At 58.2% G+C, this 13,658-nt stretch overlaps 1 protein-coding gene across 4 annotated transcripts in view; it reads right to left on the bottom strand.

Annotated features, from left to right (window-relative positions):
- The window catches only part of TNS1 (tensin 1), a 229,696-nt gene that overhangs the window by 191,726 nt on the left and 24,312 nt on the right, over nt 1-13,658 (bottom strand). The window contains exon 1 of one of the 4 annotated variants that reach the window (XM_026002184.2): nt 6,099-6,314. The exons of the other annotated variants lie outside the window; for them this stretch is intronic. Within the exon in view, the coding sequence (XP_025857969.2) occupies nt 6,099-6,131 (33 nt within the window). The 5' untranslated portion in view covers nt 6,132-6,314. Of the gene's footprint in view, nt 1-6,098; nt 6,315-13,658 lie in introns of those variants that run through there. 4 annotated transcript variants of the gene reach the window in all.

Raw genomic sequence — 13,658 nt, 5'->3', positions numbered from 1 at the left:
CTAAGGAGCACAGCTCTATGGGGTCACTGGCACCCCCACTCGCCCCAAAATGCTTCCGTGCCCACGCATGCATCCAAGACAAAAGCTGCGCTCTCTCCAGCCAGCGGAGGAAGCAGCCTCGGAGCATACCCAGCCCACTCCGCCACCTCAATCTCCACACCTCACTCCCCAGCTCCCTGCCCCGCACCCACCTCTGAGCCTCCGCTCTGCTGTTCCCTCTTCCCAGAACGCCCTTCCTCCCCCCTCAGCTTGCTAAGTTTCTAAGGGTCCTCCAAGGCCTCATTCCATGCCCACCCCCTCAGGGAAATTCCACCCCCCATACCCTCCCACACACACCCCTGCCTGAGATTCAGACTCTCCACCACTGCTTCTTTCTCGAAAAGTCTGAAAGCGCTGGAAAAGATGAGCACACATGTTCCCATCACCATGATTCACCGTTGGCTGATGTCGAGCCGCTTTTCCGGGCTCTTCCTCGGTCTCTGCCCCTACAGAAACCCCACTGGGATGACCACCCGCCTGAAACCCCGCATCAGTGCAGTGCCATTCTCTAATATTCCGTTCATATTCTAATTTCCCCTTTTGCCCCATGAGCATCCATCACAGCTGGGTCTTTGGTTTGGTTTTGCTTTTGGGCTGGGGATCCATCAGGACCCTGCATCACGTTTCCTTGCGGGGTTTCCTTCATCTGCTTCCAACTGGACACACTACTCCACCTTTTGATTTGCCTTTTTTGAAGACTCTAGGCTGTTTGGCAGGAGGTCCCTTGGTTTGGATTTGTCAGCTTACTTCCTCATGATTCAATTCAGGCTGAACCCCCACCTCCCTCCCGGCCATCCCCTCCTCTCCTGGTTGCACCTTCCCGGTGTTAGGTGGACCCAGGCAAGTGGATTAACCCCGGTCTGCCTCACTTGACTCATGGGTTAAATGGGCTAATAGTAACCTCCCACAGGTTGTTTTGAGACAACGCCCGGCACATGGTGAAGCACCTCCTGGGCACATTGTCTGGGTGCGTGCACTACACTCGCCCACCTAGGGGCACACATCTACCGGTACTTCTGTTCCATGTCCTCGTGTCCTGGCATGCTGTGACCCTTAAATACGTCTGAAGGAGCAAACTGAATGGATTTGCTGCTGTGCCTCAGTTTCCCCACCTATAACTATACCCCACTCCCACTGGCCTGTCCTCGGGGAGAGGACACAGGTCACCCCCTTCACCGGCCAAAGGTGCCAGGTTGAATGAGAACTCTGACTCTGAGTAGCCCTGCTTCTCTGCGGGGAGGTGAGGGGGGTGGGCAGGCAGAGGGCAACACTGGCTGGACTCCTCCCACGGGACAGAGGAGCGCCTCGAGGCTGGGAACTCAGTTTCCTGAGCTGGATGATCTCCCCTCAGCTTGCCTCTCTCCCCCGTGCCCAGCAACTTCATAAACTGCACCGCAACATTCCTGAGTGGCAAGTCCCAGGTCCCTTTTGTGCCCTAAAGGGAGTTGTCTCGTGCGGTGCAAGGGCTCAGAAGTGGGACAGCCTGAGCCCCGTTCGTGGCCGGTGCCACGGCGAGAGGCTGGCACAGAATCCCCAGTAAGCCCCCACAGTGACGATGAGCCTGAGGAGCCTGCCGTGGACGCACACAGAGGGCGGGATGGAACAACATTCAAATCCAAGTCTGCCTGAGGCCGGCCCGCAAGCCCCTAGCCCCTGCCCTACCAGTCTCTGACAGTGTGCCAGGAGCCCTGCCAGTCATCGTCAGGACCCCTCTGCCCAAGGCCACATCCTGGCCAGTTTACCCAGTCCTATCCACCCACGATTACCTTCACCTGCTGCACTTGGACTTCTGAGCTCTCAGCTTCACCCCTGCATTGAAGTTCACCTCCCAAGAGGACTTTCCCAACACCTCCCCATCGTCCAGTCCAGGTTAGGTCCCTTCTACCTGTCCCCACAGCTGCCCTCTTGGCAACATCCCCCCCCCTTATTTTAATCATGAGCCCAAGATCTATCTGCAAGGCTCTTGAAGAAAGTGGGCACCCCATAATCATCTGTGAGATGCAGGGACAGGCAATGGGTGGGTGGGTGCCCACGTGGCCCAGTGGCTGGATGGTTTCTCCATCACACACAGCATTTCCCCAACACCAGCCACTACCCCTGGGCTGCCTGCCCCCAAGCCCCGACCTTCAACCCAGAGCCCCAATGCCCTGGCAGCCCATACCCTTCTGTCTAGGACCACGGAACCCAGAAAACATGTGGGTCGTGGGCAGGCCCTTTCCCCTCTGTGACTCCCCTTCACCATGGCTGGAAACCAGAACTCGTCTCCACCCTTCATGCCTTCCGGAATCACACTGAGGTCCGAACGACATTATTTAAGTCGAGGAACTGAACACAAGAGAAGCGCAGAGAGGCTAAGTAACTTGCCTGAGCCCACAGCTAATAAGTGACCGCGTCAGGATTTGTTCCAGGCAGGCTCCTCCAGAGCCCACCTTCTGCCCATTGCACAGGCTGCCTGTAGGGGAAGGCCCTGACTCTCCTCAGCCTTCACGTCATTCTCATGGCCCCTTCCACATACCCTGCCCTGAAGGATTCCCAGGATGGAAAGCCCTTAAACTGAATGGATTTGCTGAATGGATTTGGGGGACCAGGAGAACCCAGGTTCCGGTTCTGCTCTAGCTCGCTGGCGTGGCTTTGAAAACACGCCACCGTACAATCAGAGCTAACATTCCTTGAGCCCTGCCTCTGTGAGAGACGCTCTTCTAAATGTATGCATCTATTAGCTCATTTAAAACAGAACAACCCTCTAGGTGGGTGGGGAAACTGAGGCACAGAACTGTGAAGCTCCTTGCCGAAGGTCACCCAGCTAGCAAGGGTCAAGGCCAGGATGGGAGCCAGGCCTAGCACCCTCGGCCAGCCCACTGCACTCCGGCTGAACACTGAGGTACTTGTCTCAGACTCTGTGCCTCAAATGTCATTCAGAGGAGAAGCTTTGCAAAAAGGAGGGTTTTATTTCAGACCCCGGCCAGGCTCGTGGAGCCCATCCTCGGGCCCAAACCCCACGCATCAGGGGGCCCCGGGTGGGCACAGCCCTCAGAGGCAAATGACACTCCAGACACAGCAAGCTCAGAGCCAAGAGGTCAGACTGGGGTCAATGTGGCAGCAACTGCACCACCCAGAATCTGCGGGTGCATGAGGACCCTTCTGGACAAAAACGTGTGCTTGGCGCTGGGAAGAACACCAGCTCCAGGAAAGAGAACACTTCACTGTCCGCAGCTGCAAGGGGCCTCCGAGAAGACTTTCCCCACTTCTGTGAGGTCCAGAAAAGTCGAGCAACCAGCCTGAAGCCACATGGCTTGCTCAGGGCAGGGCCAGAGCTGCGCCTGCCCCCCACCCCTACCCCCAGCCCCGCCTGGTGGCCCTTTCAGTCCCACCACCCTTGATAAGCTCCTTCCCAGTCCCAGAGAACAGAGTGAGCCCTTCTGGCAGGAAGAGCCTGCAGCTCTAACTCCATCGGCACAACACCAAAAAGCCTCAATTAATGGGCATGTAATTATTTTCTAAAGAAACCATCCTTGAATATGTAATAGCAGGAGCATTTGATGAGAAAATCAAGTTATGCATAATATGTAGCTATGCTCCTCTGCTAATAAAGTGATTTTTATTCCTCGAGCTTGTAAAGACCACGCACTGCAGATACACTGCTGCTCGGAAGAAGCTTCCGTACCTATCCCTGTCCAGGAACGTGGGTGCACATGGACAAGCACACACACATAATGTCTCTTCCAGACCATGCCTCAGTTTACCTCCCTGAGGCTGCAGACCCAGCTAGTTGCTGGCCCCAGAACAGCTGGGCAGTCAGGAGCCTCAGAGGTGGGGCCGCCTCCCACAACAGCCATCCCAGGGAGATCCTCCTGCACGTGAGATCTGGGTGCAGGGGATCCCACCAGCCAAGCAGGAGGTTTCTGAGAGGGGGATGGACAAGCATCTACTGAGCACCTACTGTGTGCCTGGGCACCTGAACTTTTGATATATTTTACCTCTGTGCTCATCCCAGTCATACAAGGTGGGTTTTTATTATTCCCACTTTACAGACCAGGAAACTGAGACTCACGAAGGGGCCTGTCTTACCCAAGGCCCACCTGGTAAACAATGGAACTAAGATTTTAACCTAGCCCTGCCTGGTGTCAAAGTCCACACACTTCCCGCCACCAGGTGCCTCTCAAGGCAGAAGCAGCAGCCCCCTCGGCAAAGCCTCCATGGCTTCTGTGCCCCTTCTCCATGACTGGTGCCATCTACCCCTCCATCGCCTGCCCCAGACACACACCCCAGTCCCACCAGGGCCCGCCGAGAAGAGAGGAAGTTTGCTGGTAGGGCTGCGGTGCCACTGGGGCGGAGGGGGGAGCCGAGAGCCCCGACCGGACCAGAACCGGGTCCTCTGTCCAGCCCCCTCTCACCACCTCTTCCCATTCCCACAGCCAAGTGCCCCTCCCTGGGCTGTCCCACAGGGTTGGGAGGAACAGGTCTGGGAAGGGACCAGGAGACAGGGCAGGGGAGGGGCTTAGAGGCCCCCAGGTGGCACCATCCACACCCGTCTTTGGTAACCAGCTCCCAGGAAGGCCAGTAAGATCGACAGGGCACTCATGCCCACCTCTCTGCAACTCCCCTTCACCAACCTCATTTCACACGTGGGGAAACTGAGACCTGCCAGGGTGAAGTCATTTTTCCCACGGCCTCTGAGCAGAAGTGACCCTTCGTCCACCCACAGCAGCCTGTCACCCTGGAAGTCTCACTGCCACCTGTCCCACTGCAGGGCTCTCCCCCGCTGCCCACCTCCATCCCCAGCACTGTACGCAGGCCTCCCAGAGCTTGCCCGAGGGAGCCGGAAGGCCCTAGCCAGGTGAGCTGGGCCAAGGCTCCCCTTTTACAGATGTGAACAGCAGCCCAGAAAACCGCTGGTGCAGTCCCAGTGCAGGATGCTGGTGCAGCCCCAGTGCAGGATGCTCCGGGCCCTCAGTCTAGCATTCTGACCCACCCCTGCACCCGAGCCCCACAGTCCGCCCAAACCCCTCTCCCACCCTTCCCCTCTCTGCCCCAAGGACACCTGGCCGCCTGAGTCTGATCTCCCACAGCTGTCCCCAGCCTGGGCTTGCCTGGGGACTGGCCGGAACAGGGAACCGGGCAGGAAAGGCCACATCTGGATCCTGGGCTGCAAGCCCCCTCCCCACAGGCTCCTCCCCCCCACCAGCCATCACTCTCTTGGAGGCCCACATGAACCTCGGCCAGGGATGACTTCCTCGCTGCCCTCCTGACCTGCACATGCCTTCACCCAGCGCAGAGCCCAAAAGCCCCTCTGAGGCCGGGGTCTCCTGGCCCTGCCCCCACCCCTCCCACAGCGCTCAGGACTCTCCCAGGAGACTTGTAACCAGACCCTGCCTGCCCACCCCTCAGGCACCCTCACCCCAACACACGCCCTGGTAACCGGGGTTGGGGGTGCAAGAAGGGAGAAAGAGCAGGCCGTGTTTCCCTCTGCTGGGCAGGAGGGGAGGGCGGCAGGGGGGTCCTGGTAAGGATGGGAGGCCCATAGAGGAAAGGGGCTGGCAGTGGGTAGAAGCTGAAACCGGGTCCAGAAGGGATCAAAGTGAGGGATCAGAGCAGAATTCTCCAGAGCCAGGCTTCCCCCAGGTTTCATGTGCCAGGTCAGGGTCCCTGTGCCTCCAGACCCCTTGGCTGCCACCTCCTCCGGCTTGGGCTGAGCGTCAGAGGGGGTGAAGAATTGCCCCTCAGCGTGGCAGGGGGTGGGAGGGTGGCAAGAGAGGCTCCAAAGGAAACAAACTTCTTGCCGGCTTCCTTCCACTCCCCGCTCCTGGACTCCAGAGGCAGCAAGAGAGCTGGGGAGGGGGCATGTCCTGACCACCGAGGCCCTGTTGATGGGGAAGGACCACAGCCGAGGGCCTGCGTGAGTCCATGTGTCCTTCAGTCAGTCAGTAAGAGGCAGAGAGCTCCCCCCTGCCCCCCTGCCTTCACACCAACAGCCCCCACACACTGGCTCTCAGCCTAAGGATAAGACGGGAGGGAGGGGGGCCCATGACCTCGTAGGTAGCTAAAGCAGCCGGACCTACCCAGAGCATGCAGGACAGACAGATCCACGTCATCTTCGGCGGGTGCTGTCCCTCAGGCCCAGCCCGGAGCCTGCTCACGACCCCTGAGCTCGCGGCCCCCACGGAGCGAGAAGGCAGCTCGGGCTGCGGCTCCTCCAGCCAGCATCTGTCGGGCCTCTCACCCTGCCTGCCTCCCGCTCACCCTCCCTCCTTCCCTCCTCCCCCCACTCCACCCCCTTGTCCCAGCCTCCTGTCTCCTCCCTCCTCCCAGGCTCCGCTGGTGGCTGTTGGGGGTCAGAAGCCTGCTTTGCAGGGGGGTGTGAAGGAGACCAGGCAAAGGGACAGCTACTAGAGCCAGCTGCCCCCAGGCTGTCACCATTACCCCCCCCCCCCCACCGCCACCCCCACCTCCAGACTTATATAGCCCTGGGAGCCACCCTGGGAGCCACCCAGGCTCCTCCTGCCTTCTGATCGGATGCTGGCAGCCCCCAGGTCTACTGTCCTCCTGCAGATCCCCCCTCCAGCTCCCAGAGCATGGATGAACAGACAGACAGACACAGTCTGCATATCCTGGGGTCCGCCAGGTCCTATCTCTGAGTACAGATAGATGTGTGCCCTCCAGCCCTGGGAACACACATTTATTTGCACAATACACTCAGCAACAGGCCTTAACACAAGAAAAACCAGGCCTGAGACTGTGGGAGAATGGCCCTGCCTCCAGGCTGTGGATTTCATTCCAATTTTTTTCCTACTTTTTTTTTTTTCCCTTCTTTCTTTCTTTTCTCCAAACATCTGTCCCAGCCCTTCCTGTCCTTCCTAAAGGGAGCCCCGCTCCAGGCTCTCCAGGCTCCTGCGAGAGAGTCTGTTTTTCTTGACTGTACCCTGGGCCAACATTTGGTTTGCATTTCCCCACTTCCTCCTCCACCTCCCCTGCTCCCCCTCCCTGGGCCCAGTGTTCACCTCCCATCACTCCACCCGCCTCATTCTCCCCCACAGTGTCCCCCTGCCCCCTGCCAGCCCTCCCCTCCCCTCCCCTCTCCCCCACCTTAGTTCAGGGGCAATAGTTTGGAGTCCAGTGTGGGGTAGAAAGGAGGGTCCAGAATATAAATGTATTCCCAGGAAGCACTGCAGGGGGATCCAGTAAAATCTGCTCAGGCCCTCATTGTCTGATCCACCACTCCCCCCGCCCCCACCTTCCCCCCCAAAGACTTTCCTCTTTGAGCTCTGGCCAAGGCTGGACCAAGTGAGGGTGGGTGGGGCTGGTGAATCACCCGCTCTGCTTTTTGGAGCCTTCCAGGGGAGGGAAAGAGGGCTCAGTCCCACCCCCTTCTGCAGACACACACGAGACACACAGTCCAACTCACATAAACACACAAAAAATGCCGAGGACAGGGCCCCACCCAGAGCAGGCGCTTGGAGACCACTTTCCTGGATTGAGTAACCTGGCAAGAGAGGCCTCCCGCTCGAGCTCCTCTGCACATGCATGAGTGTGCTGTGCACGCCCCTGGCACGTACCGAGGGCTCCAGATCCCCTGGACTCTCCCCCACTCACCCAAGAGCACGTCCTTGCCACTCTGTGAGCACCACACACGGTGCATCCTGAGGGTTCAGGCTCTACAACCGGCCTCCCCGCCTCAGCTGGCCCTGCCCAGCCAGGTGTGTTGGCTCCCAGTCCAACCAAGACATTTACCTGGCTAACTCCGGAAAGAGAGGGATACATTCCCACTTCATCTGGGGAAAGGCGGCCACAGGCAGAAACGCAGGTTGTGCACTGCACAAGGGACCCACTCTCTATCGTTTGGTGATTCTGAGAAGTCGGGCGGCGGTGGAGGCGGTGGCCACTGAAGCCAAAGTGTCTGATCCTGGTCCTTCTGGGAGCTGACCCCTGAGTTCAAAGCCTTTGTTCTGGTCAAGGAGCTAGAGTGAGGACTCGGGGTCCCTTCTCCTGACTCTCTGAGTCCTTCTGCAGAGCTATGGAGCCGCAAAAGGTCTTGCCTCTCCACCACACGCCCTGCAGCATCACAAGACCCTCTGGCTCCCCAGACACCAGACACCTCCCTACCAAGCCTACTGGGGCTCAGCTGACAGTTTGGCCAACACCGCATGCAGCAGGGATCCCCACATGGCTGGCCCTGCAGCCACCACTGGGCAGGGGGTGTCCACAGACACTCCTGCGAACCCTCCCACCCTCTGCCAACTGGAGCATCGGGCAAGCACGGAGGAGGAGCTTTTTTCCGGAGGCCTTTCTGAGTGCTGGGGGGGCAGCCCGCAGCCACCCCCAGCAGCCCTTCCAGCCTCCCCACAACTTCAAGGGCTCAGCCAGCTACATCCTGACATCCGGGTGCCCACGCCCACCCATCTCCCCCAGCCTGCTCCCATCGGCCTCGGCTGCTGGCGGCACTCGAAGATGCGCCTCCCGGCAGCTAGCTCAGAAGTTCTGAGAAATCACCTTGCAGCTTCCCAGAAACGCCGGAAAACAAGACTGAAGACCAAGTCGCGGTGACACCAACTTGTCTGTCCTCCCACAAAGCCCAATGGGGCCCTGCAGCCCTTCAGCCACCCTCCTTCCCCAGTCGCCTTAGGGTGTGGAGGACCCTGGTGCTGGACATACCCACCCCCCGGAAGAGCCCACCCCCAGAATGTCCCCATCCCTCTTTCCCTGAACCTATGGGGGTCTCTCTTGTATCTTAGTCTCTCACTGTCGGGAAGTCCTTCCTGCTACCTAACCACCATCCACCCTGTTGGATGTCCAACTCTGCCGCCGAGGTGTCTCCAAGTCTGTAATGACCCCCCTTGTTTCCAGCTTCTTACCCATTATTCATCCTTCGCAAGCCTGGTGTCCCCCTCCCCCACCCACACCAGGGGAGAGCTCCTTGGGCAAGGACATGTCCTGTGTTTTGTGTCCCTGACGCCCGGCATATAGCAGGTACCACACACGGTTGAAGAATGAGTCGATCTATCCATCAGTGGGTCCTAACCTATTTCCCTACTGCTAGCAGTCACAGTCAGGGTGATTAGTAGGGTCACAGCTACTGTCGCCTTCCCAAACCTTCCTTCACTCCCTCTGTGACCCCCTTGGAAGGGCGTTGGGCAGTCCGGCTACACACATTCGCACTTGCCTGTGACACCCACCCATTTTCAGCACCAGCTCCTCCTGTCACCCCCCAGTCTCTGAGCTCTCCCAGGCCGCAGACCCTCAGGAGGCCAGAAAAGCATTGCTCAGCCTGGGATTCCTCGCCTTGTGCTTGGACCAGGGTCTTGTCTGCAGCAGACATCAGACCAGGTACACGCCAGTGGGCTGGCTGGATTTTCCGGGCTGGGATCCCAGAAGCCTCGGACCTGCCACCACCCTGTGCCACGCCACCCCACTACCCCCACGCCCCGCCCCTGCCAAGGCCAGGTCTGTGCTCCGCTCACCTCCCCCATCTGCGCTCAGAGCCCTTCCTGCTAGCTGCCCTCCAGATCCACGCCCAGGAGCCAGAGAAGAAACGGTTCTGCGGGCCCTGGGGCTGGCGCTGGACGGAGGCGGACTGACCGGTGCACAGGGATGGGTGCATGAGGGTGGGAATGAAGCTGAGGGGCTTCGGGAGCCTGAGCCCGACACTCCCTCCCCCAGCCTCACTGCCTCATCTGCAAAATGGCCAAGTTGCTGTCCTCTCAGGTCCCTTCCAGCTCCACCTTTTGTGATGCCACCAAGTGCCCAGGCCAAGGCTCGAGGTCCCTCCAGTCCATCCTTCCTATCCCTCAACACTCGTTCATCAAAAAGTTCTTCCTCTTGTCCAGCCCATCTCATACGGTAGCAGTGAGCCTTGTCGCCGTCACTACTGGCACAGAAGCTGAAGGTCATAGAACATCGGAGGTGGAAAGGCACTCAGGCTCAGCTAGCAGTCACAGGGTGATTAGTAAGGGTCATAGTCAGAGCCTTCGGGGGCCCGACAGGAACTACATGAGAGGAGCAGGTGAGGGGTCTCTGGGGACCTCAAGAGGGCAGCCCCACCTAAAGGGGACACACGCTCCTCAGTGACAGCCACTGTGGCATCAGGGACATCTGACAAAAGGCCATCAGATCCTTTGATCTGCCGAAAGTCCCCAAATCTATATGATCATATAAATTCTTTCATACAAAATACGAACAAAAAAAAAAACAAATTTTGAAATGTTAGCTTTAAAAAAAGCAAAAAACATTCCGCCAGCCAAGTGAAACATGTCCACCCGGAGACTTGGCCTTTGGAGCACAGCTTATCTAATCGAGCCCCCTTGTTTAACAGACAACAACACTGCAATGGAGGAGGTCACAGAGCTGGGCAGGAACAGTCTCGTGATTCCCAGGCCCACACATTTCCCTAAGCAGCTGCCATCCAGCCACCGTGACACCAGAGGCACAGCCCACCGCCTTCCACACCCCAGCCTTCCTCCCAGTCGGTCCCAGATGCCTCCCATCAAAAAGGCAGGTGCATTGCTGGCTCAGGGGCTCCTCTCCAACTTCCAGCTACAGATCCCGAGTATGGGACACGCAGGAATCTGACACTGAAACACTGGGCGACTATATCCATACCACTCCACCCCTTGCCCCAGGAAAGATCGGTATTAACTAAGCAGTCACTTGATTATGGGATCCGTTTAAGGCTCCTACCAGCTCTCATTTTACAGATGCAAAAGCTGAGACCCAGAAAGGTTCAGCAAACTGCTCAGAGTCACACAGCTAGGGTGTGTGAGAATGGAGACCCGGACGTCTGACTCAACCTCTCAAGGGAATTGAAAATGTACCTGCTGCTCCTATAGCAATGCAGTCACCCAGGGACTAGGGGTCATGGTCTCACGTTGTGGTGCTGTGTTAGCTCTCCCACTGCTCATCCAAGGGCTGGCGCTGCAGCTCCAGGGGTTCAGTAACCCAGGCCCAGGTCTGGCTTGGGTGGGAGGTGCAGGGGACAGGAAAGACGGAAGCCGAGGACAGTGCTGCCACATGGCTCGGGATGAGACTGACTGGCTCCCCTGTGGCTCTAGAAGAGCCAACGAGAAGAAAAAATCTGCAGGACTCGCGAGCTCTGGGGCCCGAGATCTGGGTGAGCACAGGGTCTGGCCTCTGCTGCCCACAGAGCCTCCTTTCCGGTAAGCCATGCTTCTTCATGCTGCTTCCCACCCCCATATACACTCAGCCTTGGCGTTCTGGGGTGCCAGGAGCCTAGCGTGCCTCCAGGTACCACGGCGCAGGGTGTTCATTGCACAGGGTGGCAGGGTTCAGTGGGGGCTATGGTCCCATCCACACTCCATTCACCGAGCCTGGCATGGAACACATCTGCCCGGAGCATGAGGCATCATCCATCCCAAAGCTTACCAAGGCACCCTGTGGGCTAGGGGAGGTCTTGGCCCTTGCCCCCATGCCCACCACCCCTCTAGTACAAAATGTACTAAGCATTCCAGAAATCTGGACGCTCCCTGAGACAAAAAGTGAGGTTCCAACTGGGCCCTGCCTGGGCCTCAGTTTCCCTAGCTGACACAAAAAGGAGCATCATTGACATCCCCTTCCCCTAACCTCCCTTCCACCAGCACCCCAGGTAGGGACAGAGTCTGGACCCAATCCTAACAATTTTTAATAAAATCTTTCCCAGAGCTCTACTCGGTGATCTTGATCTCTCTCCCCCAGCTCTAATTTCCTGCCTGACTCAGGACCTCAAAGCCTGGCTGGAGGGAGGGAGGCAGCTGCAGCTGCTGGCCCAGCCCCTTATCCCCAGTGCCCGGCTCAAATCCTAGCCCAGGAGGAGTTCAAGCCATCCTCTACCTCTGCAAATGAGGAGTGGGGGATTGCTAAGTGGCCTGGGGTCCAACTGACCTGGTCCTGGCTGGCCATTTCCTGCCGCAGGCTGCCTTTTCCCAAGTGTGAAAACCCGACTCCGCAGCATCTGAACTCAGAACCCACTGGACCGTGGATGGGGCTCTGGCCCCGTGCTCCACAGCTGCAGCGCCTGCCTCCCAGCCAATCACTGGGGACAATGTATTTTGCTAGAAGATTTCAAAGTACACCTTGGGCGACTGAGGCGGAAGCGTGCTGGCTGGCACCTTTCCCCACTGCGGAGTGGCAGAGAGGGAAACTGAGTCCCAGAGGCAGCACCTGGGAGGAGGAGCTGACCATTCAACCCCATATGATTGGGGAGAATGGATACTGGGAGGAATCTCTCCATCTCCACACACCCCAGTTCTGGCCCTGTCTGGAGGTCTACGAGGAAGCAGACCCCCACTGGAAAGGCACAATAATAATAAAGACAATATCCCTAATTTTTATTGAACATCTACTAGGGAGTAGGCACTTTGGTAAACACTTCAAACGTATGGCCTCATTTAATCCTCACAACAGCCCAGCGGGGTAGGTAGTTTCATTATCCCCATTTTACACATGTGAAAACTCAGGTACAGCCAAATTATGCAACTTGCCCAAGGTCCCCAGCTAGTAAATGGGAAAAGCAGAATTAAAGCTGGGCAGACGGGGTCTGCGACTGGCGCTCTTAACAGAATGGTGTACTGTGCCCCTCTCTTCCAGTGTGACGGGGGCCCTTCTGGTTCCCCAAAGAATGGATCAGGGGGCCAGTTCCCTGTAACAGGACATCCAGTCCCTGAAACCTTTCCCCTCACTAGATGCTTCTAAATGTTCAAGGTCATGCTCTTGGGGTTCTCTCTGCCCCTCCAGGGGAGAATTTAAGGTTACAAACACTTTGTCCAGTTCCCCACTCTGCTGGCTAGATATGTCCCCATCTCCACTCTCTCCCCAACCTCCCCCTTACACACACACACACACACACACACACACACAAGCAAACACACCCTGCAGGCATTGTCAAGAATCCTCTCTGGGAGGATCTCAGGGGGAAAGATGCTCAACCAGGACACGCCCACCCACAGCACCGCAGTCTCCGCAGACCCTGCCTCCTGCCCTCATCCTCTCCCTGTCCGCTTCCCTGGGCCCTCCATCCTCTGGGAAATCCCTCCTGAGTCCACCTGCCTCTTTGTGCCCCACTTCCGTCTCTCTCTGCTACCCCTCAGACTTGACTCTGGGTCGTCTCAGTCTGGTGGGGGGCAAAAAGAGGCATTTCCAGGAACTCATCCTCCCTTCCCACAGAAACTTAGGAGGGTTGCTTAAAATGCTTGGAAACGCTCCTCTGTGCCCAGCTCCCCGCTGACTTCGGTCCTGTCCTGCCGACTTCTGACCCAAACTCCAGGTGCTGGAGTGCTGCGCAGGTAGGGCCTCCCCAGGAGTCTGTGCCCCACAGGTAGGAACTCCCCAGGAGTCTGCCCCACAGGTAGGGGCTCCCCAGGAGTCTGTGCCCCACAGGTAGGGGCTCCCCAGGAGTTTGTGCTGCACAGGTAGGGGCTCCCCAGGAGTCTGCCCCACAGGTAGGGGCTCCCCAGGAGTCTGTGCTGCACAGGTAGGGGCTCCCCAGGAGTCTGCCCCACAGGTAGGGGCTCCCCAGGAGTCTGTGCTGCACAGGTAGGGGCTCCCCAGGAGTCTGCCCCACAGGTAGGGGCTCCCCAGGAGTCTGTGCCCCACAGGTAGGGGCTCCCCAGGAGTCTGTGTTGCACAGGTAGGGG

This window comes from Vulpes vulpes, chromosome 16 (assembly GCF_048418805.1).
Source record: "Vulpes vulpes isolate BD-2025 chromosome 16, VulVul3, whole genome shotgun sequence".
NCBI classification, from domain to species: Eukaryota; Metazoa; Chordata; class Mammalia; order Carnivora; family Canidae; genus Vulpes; species Vulpes vulpes.
Note: the sequence above shows the minus strand (reverse complement) of the source record. Positions and strands in the feature narration are given on the sequence as shown.